Source organism: Orussus abietinus, unplaced genomic scaffold, assembly GCF_000612105.2.
Source record: "Orussus abietinus isolate OABI.00-Male unplaced genomic scaffold, Oabi_2.0 scaffold548, whole genome shotgun sequence".
Taxonomy (NCBI): Eukaryota; Metazoa; Arthropoda; class Insecta; order Hymenoptera; family Orussidae; genus Orussus; species Orussus abietinus.
In genome coordinates this window covers 81,559-91,623 of record NW_019394718.1, presented here as the reverse complement: position 1 = coordinate 91,623, position 10,065 = coordinate 81,559, and the positions used below count along the sequence as shown (strand labels likewise).

General features: G+C 40.9%; 2 protein-coding genes across 2 annotated transcripts; one reads left to right on the top strand and one right to left on the bottom strand.

Moving 5' to 3' along the window:
* The first annotated feature begins 328 nt into the window (after positions 1 to 328).
* Positions 329 to 2,324, top strand: LOC105702646 (methyltransferase-like protein 4). The gene is made up of 5 exons (XM_012430357.2): positions 329 to 883; positions 968 to 1,332; positions 1,575 to 1,749; positions 1,838 to 2,009; positions 2,104 to 2,324. The coding sequence occupies exons 1-5, from the start codon at positions 635 to 637 to the stop codon at positions 2,286 to 2,288; spliced, it is 1,146 nt and encodes a 381-aa protein (XP_012285780.1). The 5' UTR covers positions 329 to 634; the 3' UTR covers positions 2,289 to 2,324.
* A 146-nt stretch (positions 2,325 to 2,470) lies between these two features.
* Positions 2,471 to 9,502, bottom strand: LOC105702647 (UDP-glucose 4-epimerase). Its single transcript, XM_012430358.2, has 7 exons — positions 9,363 to 9,502; positions 5,094 to 5,373; positions 4,737 to 4,850; positions 3,764 to 3,940; positions 3,048 to 3,228; positions 2,688 to 2,969; positions 2,471 to 2,612 (listed from the first exon to the last, which is right to left on the bottom strand). Exons 2-7 carry the CDS (start codon positions 5,337 to 5,339, stop codon positions 2,533 to 2,535), a joined length of 1,080 nt encoding a protein of 359 aa, XP_012285781.1. The 5' UTR covers positions 5,340 to 5,373; positions 9,363 to 9,502; the 3' UTR covers positions 2,471 to 2,532.
* Positions 9,503 to 10,065: the final 563 nt, after the last annotated feature.

The window sequence follows — 10,065 nt, the reverse complement described above, 5'->3', positions numbered from 1 at the left end:
AACGGCAACTGGTAGATGGCACAGCCGTCGTGATTGCGCGAGCCCCTACCAGAAATTCGTTGCGCCGCCCTTGGGGGCAAAAAACGGTGAAAGCTAACGTACGAAATCAGAGGGCAGTACAGGTTGTGATCGCGCGATTCTGCCCGTGAGCAATCTCCCAACTCATCTCTGTACTTACCCAATCCTGGTGCCATCTCCAACAACTTCCTATGTTCCTGTCCACGGAGAGGATTTTTCGCTCGAATTTCTACTGGCAAGGATGATAATATCGATGTCTGTAGTATCAACTACGGTTTCACCACTAGAGAGGCTCGACACCTGGCAGACGATGTCCTACTTCCTCGGTCTTTTTATAATCCTGTCACCGTGGTGGATTTTTCGCTCGAATTTTCTACCAAGTACGGCGGTAGAGTGAGTTCCTTCGTTATCCAGCCATACTATTTGGAGCCAGAAGTGTCAATTGAGTCAATCGATTATATGTCGTTCTGTGCGATATACTTGCGAGATTTATCTCATAATCCGAGGATTAATTAGAAAATGTTAGCTAACACCATTTCGAGAGGAATCTCTTATTGGAAAACCTAAAAAATGTGCGATACCATTCGGGTACCGGTATCGGTCCCTAACCTCAAATATGAGCTTGACGTTTACCTCTCCTGACGGTTGGGTCGTCTCTCACTTGGAGTATATCAATGCCGTCTACGAATCTGTCAGTTGCGGGCCCAAATTGTGTACCTTGAGCTTTAATGATCTGCTGTTTAATATTAATTCCCAGTATCTGAGACAGAATCAGAATGTACAAGCGGATGAAGCGGAGTCGAGTGCCTCTCAAGCTAGGAAGCGCAAGAGGTCTAAGTCGTATCCTCAGGCAGAATCCTCACAGGTGATCAAATTATATTTTTAATGTTTAATTTTCATGGTCTCGGCATAGGACATTGAAGAAATATTATTATGCGGTATGCTTCAGGTGAATTACATTAAGCAGGCATTAGCGAGGATAATAGCCTCCGCAAAGGAGAACGGACTGTTCTTAGACCGAACTATCTGTGATAACAATCAGGCTGCACGCATGGCATCACGGAAATTCTACTTAGATACGTTCCAACACCCTGCACAGAATTTGCATGGCTGCAACGATACCGATACAGCTATCATCACGGATGTGCACGGAAAGACATATGTATTCCCTAGAAAGTGTTCCTTTTATTGTTACGATGTCAGAAGTATGACCGAGAAGATGGAACTGAAGAATCAATTTGACTTTATTCTCCTAGACCCGCCTTGGTGGAACAAATCCATCAGGAGGAAAAAAGGAAAACATTTAGAGGCGAGGTGATCTTGCAGTTTAATGTTTAATGCACGAAAGAGGGGCACGAGTACCGTTAAGATTACGCGTGGGAATGGTTAATGTTATCTTCCTGTGCTTAACAGTTTAATGGTATGCTATGTAACTACAGTTTCTTTTTCTATTTGTTTTGTTAACATCTAAAGGCTTTGCATTCTCTAAGACTTAGCACGGTGTACGGTAAGACTTTGCTCGGTGGTCTTTGTAACTTGTAAATTATAACGAACAGTTACAAAATGATGTATAACGAGGAATTGATCAAGATCCCCATTGGAAAGTTACTGAGCACCAAAGGATTGGTAGCGGTCTGGTGTACCAATGCTCCGAGCCACTTGCGCAGCATATCGGATGACATGTTCCCTTCGTGGGGTGTAACTTATCGAGCAAAATGGTACTGGGTCAAAGTGAGTTTCCTGATTTAAATAAACTTAAAATATTTCAGGAGAAAACAATCATTGGATTTTTTAAAAATTAATTGATAAAATATTTCAGGTGACAATGAGAGGTAATACAGTCTGTGACTTTTATCCAATACCAGGAAAACAACCCTACGAGTTGCTGGTACTCGGATCAGCTTCCGCTAACTCTTTGCTGAACATTCCCGATGGAAAGTTATTAGTTAGTATACCCAGTGCAGTTCACTCACACAAACCACCCATCACAGGTCCGAAAAAATTGATTAATTCCTTACAAGAACTTATTGTACAATCTAAACAATTTTATTTTAACTTGGTAATGAATCTGAATTATTCCTGCAGAACTTATCGGGCCATACCTTCCAAGTGAGCCAAACTGCTTAGAGATATTTGCAAGATATTTACTCCCAGGATGGACCAGTTGGGGTCTCGAAGCGTTGAAATTCCAACACCTGCCCTTATACACTGTGTCAGAGAGGATCGATGAAGGCATCGAAGACAAGAGATCAGTGGATGTACAAAATTGAACATTTAAACTTTCATACTCCACTTGGCAAGAGCATTCGAACAAATAAATATTTACCAATCTCTCGTTTATTACTTTATTCCAGCACTTGCATCTTATGCACCGAACAGTGATCATATTATCAAAGTGACGGGTCTCCAGCTTGTTAAATAAAAATGATCGAGCTAATACTTTGTTCTGTCTCTTAATTACTAGGAAATAATTGTACTTTGGACGGAATACTAACAGTACTCCTTATCGATTGGTTACTTTATAGCGTTACCATTTTTCAACGGTGCCCTGTACCCATTTGGATTCATCGTCTGCCACCTCCAGAAATCTTTGCCTGCAAACAATGATTCTTCGTAGGAAAGGAAACATCATCAGGGAGAGATAGAGAAAATGAAACGGCAATCCTTACACATCTCTTCAACATTATACTTGGTCCTCCATCCGAGTTCCCGTTCGGCCAGATCCGTGTTGGCATACATAGAGACGATGTCGCCCTCCCTTCGGTCCAGGATAACGCAAGGTACACTCGTCCCGGTGACTTTCTCAAAGGTCTTAATTAATTCCAAAACTGAAACCCCTTTTCCAGTTCCCAGATTGTAGATCTTGAGTCTGGAGTGATGCTTGTGCAAGGCCGACAAAGCAGCCACGTGTCCTGCTGCCAGGTCCATCACGTGGATATAATCTCGAATCCCTGGAAGACCCGAAACTTTCTTAGCTGCATCGTTACAAGAGAACCCTGCAAAACGGAGGGGAAAGAAAAAAGAAATACCTGTGCCATCCTCGGTAGGATAATCCCCGCCGAAAATCGTCAGCTCCGGTTTATGGCCAAGAGCGACTTGCGCGATGTAGGGCATCAGGTTGGTAAACGGCTTCGTGGGATCCTCTCCGATCAGTCCACTGGGATGAGCGCCTACAGGGTTGAAATATCTCAGCAAGATGATGTTCCAGTTCTGAAATTGCGAAGGATGTACATCCACCCTCTAATATCCTACCTGTACCCCACTGAACACTAAACCTAACAGTTACGTAACTTAAAACTAACAAATAACATAACGTTTGTTACAATGTCATAACCTAACAGTTACGTAACATAGAGCTAACTAGTTAAATGACATTGGTTACAATGCAGCAACTTAACGGGTATCTAACATGGAGCTAACAGGGTACATAACATTTGTTACTATCATATCTATATAAATGTAGCGTAACTTTGTTACTCTTATCTTACATTATGTTACTGTCCTGGTATTACATAGTGTATATGCAGCGCATATTTGCAACAAAACAGAACTACATTGGTGCTAACTGTCATCTATTTTATTACATCATCGTCATCGTCATTGTCATAATTCATCGTCAAATGTCATAAAATTAATATATGTTACGTAACTGTTAAGTTATTATCTTGTAATAAATGTTATGTTATTTGTTAGTTTTAAGTTACGTAACTGTTAGGTTTGGTGTTCAGTGAGACGTTGATCTCACCTTCTCAGCCCTGGAGATGTCCTTGATCATCTCTTCGATGAAGTACTTCGTCCTGCCGTAGACGTTCGTGATGTTCCCCGTTGGATGGTCCTCCGTTATGGGAAGGTACGTGGGTTCCCCATAGACGGTGCAAGAACTGCTGAAGACCAATTGGAAGCACCCGGCAGCCTTCATCACCTGAGAACGGATCAACATTGGAATCAAGAAAGAAAAATTTCCACGGAGGTTTGGAGAAATGTTATGTACGCTTTTAAAACGAAAATATTATAATTTTATAACATTTTTCTTCGAAGCTTTATTCATACGTGGTGTATACTAATTTTATAACATATTTTCAAATAAAATGTGTAACATATGTTATAAATTTAATACATATGTGTAATAAATTTATAATATATGTTATACATTGCAGGACTTGATGTTAAACGTCTTTTCCGCAGACAAACAAATGTGACATATTTTCCGACACGTTCGAGAACGATTTTAGAGACAGCCCTACCTTAAATACCGAAATAAATCTTTTTGCAATGATCGCGTGATCGAATCCAGAACTCACGAAAAAGTAGCAGGTACATTGTCCATGAAGCTACTGGCGTTTTCTATTAATTGTAAGAATTCTTTAAAATATCAAAATATTTCTCGGACTCAAGAATGTCGCTTCTCCGCCAGTACCACCGATACTTGTCATCTTTCGCTTAAATTTCTTGAAAAAAAAAAAAACTTTTGCAAACAATCGTAAAATTAAAAACTCATTTGAAAGATTTGCAAATAAGGAGTACCAAATGACTATCGAATACCAAATTAATAATTTTTCTCCGCAGTTCCACAAAATTACAACACGGTGGTATTAAAATCGTAAATTTACATAGAACTTAATATTAAGTGTATACTAATCCACTGTTAAGACATTTATAATTTTACTGCAACCTTATGTGCTAAAAGTGTATGAATCTTTTTTCAACAGGGTACCCACCTCGAGTAAATTGATGGTCCCGATTATGTTATTGCGATAATAATGAAGCGGAATTTGCATGGACTCGCCGACAGCCTTGATCGCTGCGAAGTGTATCACGCAGTCGATTTTATGCTGAAGAGTAGAAGAAAGATATGCCATTTAATTAATTATTACATTGAACGTGTACAATGGCGGACATGAATGCCTCCCCTGCAGATACGGCATCCCCTGTGTAGGATGGGAGGGCATTGATGTTTCCCAGTGTACAATGGCGGACATGAATGCCTCCCCTGCAGATACGACATCGCCTGTGCAGGATGGGAGGGCATTGATGTCTCCCAGTATACGAGGACGTCGAATGATGGAAAACCCCACCTTGTTGAACACCTCGGCGAGCTTATCGCGATCCAGGAGGTCGCAGTTGTAGAATTTCACCTTCTTCCCGGTGATTTCCTCGACTCTCTTCAGGGCAGCCGACTCCCCGGCGTCGTCGTCCACGCTATTTACAAAATTATCAATGGAAACAACGTCGTATCCGCTTTCGAGAACTTCGACCACGCAGTGGCTGCCAATGTATCCGGCGCCTCCGGTTACGAAAATCGTCTTCCAGTCGGCCGACATCCTGTCCCCTTTTGCGGATAATTCTCGTACGGATCTTAAAAGGGTATGAAAGAGTCAGCCTATACATATATCTGAGAAGTCAAATCGATGAGGAAAGTATTCTCCGAATTGGGTGTACCGATTCGTTTCGAATTTTGCCACGGGAATATGAAGGCCCTAAAGTAGGTCCTGAAACTCATGATATTTCATTTTCCATCAAAAATTAATTTACTTATGGACTAGAACCAACATGACGTTAGTCCGTGCACGTTATCGATGTTTTACGCTTCTTGGAGGCTTAGAATCGAAAATGAAAAGTTTCAGGACCTAGCTCGAATAATTTAGAATAAAGTAGAAATGGAACATTATAGAGTCAGATGGGAAAATGTGGATAATACGTTCACCAATGATTGCAAGAAAACGTTGCCCTGTCCCGGGGCTAACGCATGTCTTCAGAGGAAAAATTTAGTTGCAGCTGAACGTCACAGATGGCGACGTTGGTTCGTCAGAACATAAATAGTCACGAATTTGTGAGATTTCGGCAGTTTTACATCGATCCTTTTATCATTATTTTATCGAAATGGCACATGGAATCTTTCAGTTCGTATAATTCTCAACGTAGACTGTAAAAGACTTCAATATAAATATAAATGTCGGTAATGGGACGCGTCAGCTTATGTTGTCACTTGAGTATTCAAAACGGCATTCCCCTCAAAAAGGGTAGAGATGAGTTTTATTTTATCGACATCGATTAAATATCTTAGCGCCTTTCATATCCTCTTAAGGCTGCCATTGAAAAATTAGAACGTTAATTACCAAGGGCGTTAAGGAGTTATATGCAGTTGTCATAAGTGACATTCAGGAATTCTTTTTCATAACTAAACTGCATTTTTTAGTCGAAAACAGAGCGTGATTTCATAGTACAATTATTGAACTTAATGTTATTTTATTCTTGTCGACACAGCTGGCAATATAAAAACGAACGTCGGCAACGTAGGTATTTAGAAAAACCTCTTTTATCGACGTCTATCAACTTCCTCGACGTGTTTCACCTCACCTTAAGAGGTAGGGTGTCGCAAATATGGGAATTTAAGCCGGGGCACGTATTTTTCTTATTGTTCATACACGGCGATTGGGATACGGAACATTCGTTTCTGACGTAGGTTCGTTTAGAAATATTTCGCCATTGAAAGACATTTCAACCGTAAAGGCCTGAAAGGACCCCGCGCTTCTGACTAATAGAATTCAAAAAAACACGCCACGTAGCGTTTAAGGTGAAGTAAAACGCGTCGAGAAATTTCATCAACGTGGATAAAAAAGATTTTTCTAAATACCTACGTTGCCGACGTTCGTTTTTATATTGACAGCTGTGTCGAATTATATTGAGTATTGTACCAAATGGCATACTCCATCTATTGTTTTCGTACAATAATTATAAAGAAATCGAAATATAACTCCAGAAATCCTCTGGATTCATGCTTTTCGAGGCCCTAATCGTCTGCAGAGGGACCCCCTGCACCATCTGTGATTTCCATGTCAACTAAACTTTCACCCCGAGACCTTGTATTACCATCGTTTTGGTATAGAAGCGCATAAAGACACTTTTTTTGTCTTTATCCCGTTCAAATACCAATTTATCGATTACCAAAGTGTTGTAAATTATCGTACAATTGTCCTGACCCTTTCGTATCTCAGAGCCTTCAATAATTGGATATCGACCGAAATACGAGAGCTCGACGCCACTTTGCTTGTGATCTGGGCTGTTAAAAAGTTTTTTTTTTTTCAAAATCCTGATTTCGAATGTGTCAGGACAATTCTTTGGTGATCACGGGCCATGTGTCAACGTTTCGAATATTTTGGTTAAATACTCTTAAAAAATAGTATGTTATTCTAGCCGACCGATTTGAGGGGGGTTTCACTTCACCTTAAGTGACTCCTAATTTGTAAAACATTCATGAAGTGACTTCTGGCAAGGTGCAAGTAAAAGTACCTCCCGAGTACGTTAAAGGAAAGCCTTAAACGTGACCGCTTAAAGGCCAATGGCCTGCATCAGGTGAGGAAACGGAGTTCAAGGTCGCCGTTACGATCTCTTGGGTCTGGACATTGCTTGATATCGGGAGAAAATAGTAGAAAATAAAAGAAGGAATAAAGTCTACTTGTCCAAAAACGTTCAGGCTGAAAAGCGTTAAGCTCCGAAAGAAGAAATCTGTATAAAAAAAAGCTTTTAAAGGCCAATGGCCTGCATCAGGTGAGGAAACGGAGTTCAAGGTCGCCGTTACGATCTCTTGGGTCTGGACATTGATTGATATCGGAACAAAATTGTAGAAAATAAAAGAAGGAATAATGTCTACTTGTCCAAAAACGTTCAGGCTGAAAAGCGTTAAGCTCCGAAAGGAGAAATCTGTATAAAAAAAGCTTTTAAAGGCCAATGACCTGCATCAGGTGAGGAAACGGAGTGCAAGGTCGCCGTTACGATCTCTTAGGTCTGTTCATTGCCTGATATCGGGAGAAAAATGTAGAAAATAAAAGAAGAAATGAAGTCTACTTGCCCAAAAACGTTCAGGCTGAAAAGCGTTAAGCTCCGAAAGGAGGAGAAATCTGTATAGAAAAAAGCTTGCAGACAGAGGAACAAGTGCTTCTAAGAAGTGCAAGTGATCCATCGCTATAAAAGGAGAGCCGGAATGCCCCTACTTAAAAGGCGCTGGCCTGAATCAAACAAGGAAATTATTCAAGACCGTCATTACAATCTGTAACGTTTGGACGACTAGCAAAATAAATTATCAGGATAATTCTAGTGAATAATATCGGAATTAAATACAAGAAGTATAATATACACCTCCAAGCACGGAGGTAGAATTTTTATGTCACGTTTTATCGACGCTTTCATTTCTTTTTTTTCCTGTAGCAATTAGTCATTACCAGGTGTAACGTTTGAACGAGTAGAGAAATCAATTTCAGGATGATTCTAATGAATAATAACGGAATTAAATACGAGAAGTATACTATACACCTCCAAGCACGAATGTCGAATTTTTCTGTTACGTTTTATCGACACTTTCTTTTCTTTTTTTTTCCTCTAGCAAGGTTTCAAAATCGTAAACGTTTAATTGCATTTCTCAGAGATTTCTAGGACGCTGAGAAGACAGATAACCTGACGTAATTCTCGAAGGTGAGATTTCGCGACTAGTCCTTGAAGATATAAGAGCTCGGATTTTCATGGCATAAAGGCCCCGAAGTCATGAAAGAGTCTTTTGAACGAAAAATAAGAAAGATGGCCTACGAAGAGACGGGGTTAAAAATGTCTAAATTCCTCGGAAATGGTCGGGCCTTAAGGCCCAATTGCGTTTCTCCTGGTCTCACTCTCGGGGATCTAACGGGATTCCGAGTTCCATCGGTTGGACTTTCGACATTCCGTAAATAAATAATCGACCGAAAGAATGGGACGTCCTAGTGAAAGGATGACGGCACCTCCAATAAATACATTATACAAATATTTTAAACAATGCTAAGTAACCAAGGTAGTAAAAAAATCACGAGGAGAGGAAGAGGAAGGCTTTATGAAAACTCAGCCAATAAGCGGGGCAATAAACTAACAAATAAACCAGTAAATAAATGCTTAACCCTTTGAAGACGGAGCCATTTCGACATACGGGCGAAATTCCTCTGACCGTGCAAGCAATATTCGACCAAACGTCGGGCGCCTTTAGGCGCTCTTTGCCAAAGGGGAATTCATGAATCGAGGAAGAGGAAGACTTTACGAAAACTCAGCCAATAAACGGAGCAATAAATAAACTAACAAATAAACCAGTAAATAAATCCTAATCTTTTTAAGACAGAGCCATTTCGACATACGGGCGAAATTCCTCCGACCGTGCAAGCAATATTCGACCAAACGTTGGGCGCCTTTAGGCGCTCTTAGTAGCCAAAGGGTTAAAACAGAGTGTCGTCTTCCATTTCCCGAGGAGTCCACGAAGTGGTCAGCCTCTCGTGTCGCGGAATACTAAACTAAATTCAGCTCGCTAATTATAAATTCTTAAGAGTAACCTTCCGAACGTCCTGGGGGTCCTTAAGGCCGGATCCTGGAGGAGTCGATCCCGCGGGCCCGATCGCGATATCCGAGGGGTCCCAAAAACCTGTTGGGCCCTCCGAGAGTCTCTCACGTCCCGACAGGTGAATAGCTGAGAGCCGACTGGGCCCCTCCGAGAGAGCTGGGACTCATTCAGCCCCTCTCTCTCCCTTCGCGTTCTTGGCACTCTTCGGTATACGTGGCCACATTAATGCCCCGACTTAAGGTGGAGTGAAACACGTCGAGGAACTTGATCGACGTCGGTAAAACATGTCTTTCTAAGTACCTACTTTGCCGACCTTTGTTTTTATACTGACAGCTGTGTCGAATTATATTGAGTATTGTACTAAATGACATACTCCATTCTGTCGTTTTCGTACAATAAATATCAAGAAATCGAAGTAAAACTCCATAAATCCTCTGGATTCGTGCTTTCTGGGGCCCTAATTGTCTGCAGAGGGACCCCCCTGCGCCATCTGTGATTTCCATGTCAACTAAATTTTCACTCCGAGACCTCATATTACCATCGTTTTAGCATAGAAGTGCATAAGACACTTTTTTTGCATTTATCCCGTTAAAATGCGAGTTTATCGATTACCAGAAGGTTCTAAATTGTCGTACAATTGTCCTCGCACTTTCGTTTCTCATATTAGAGCCTTCAATAATTGTACATTGACCGAA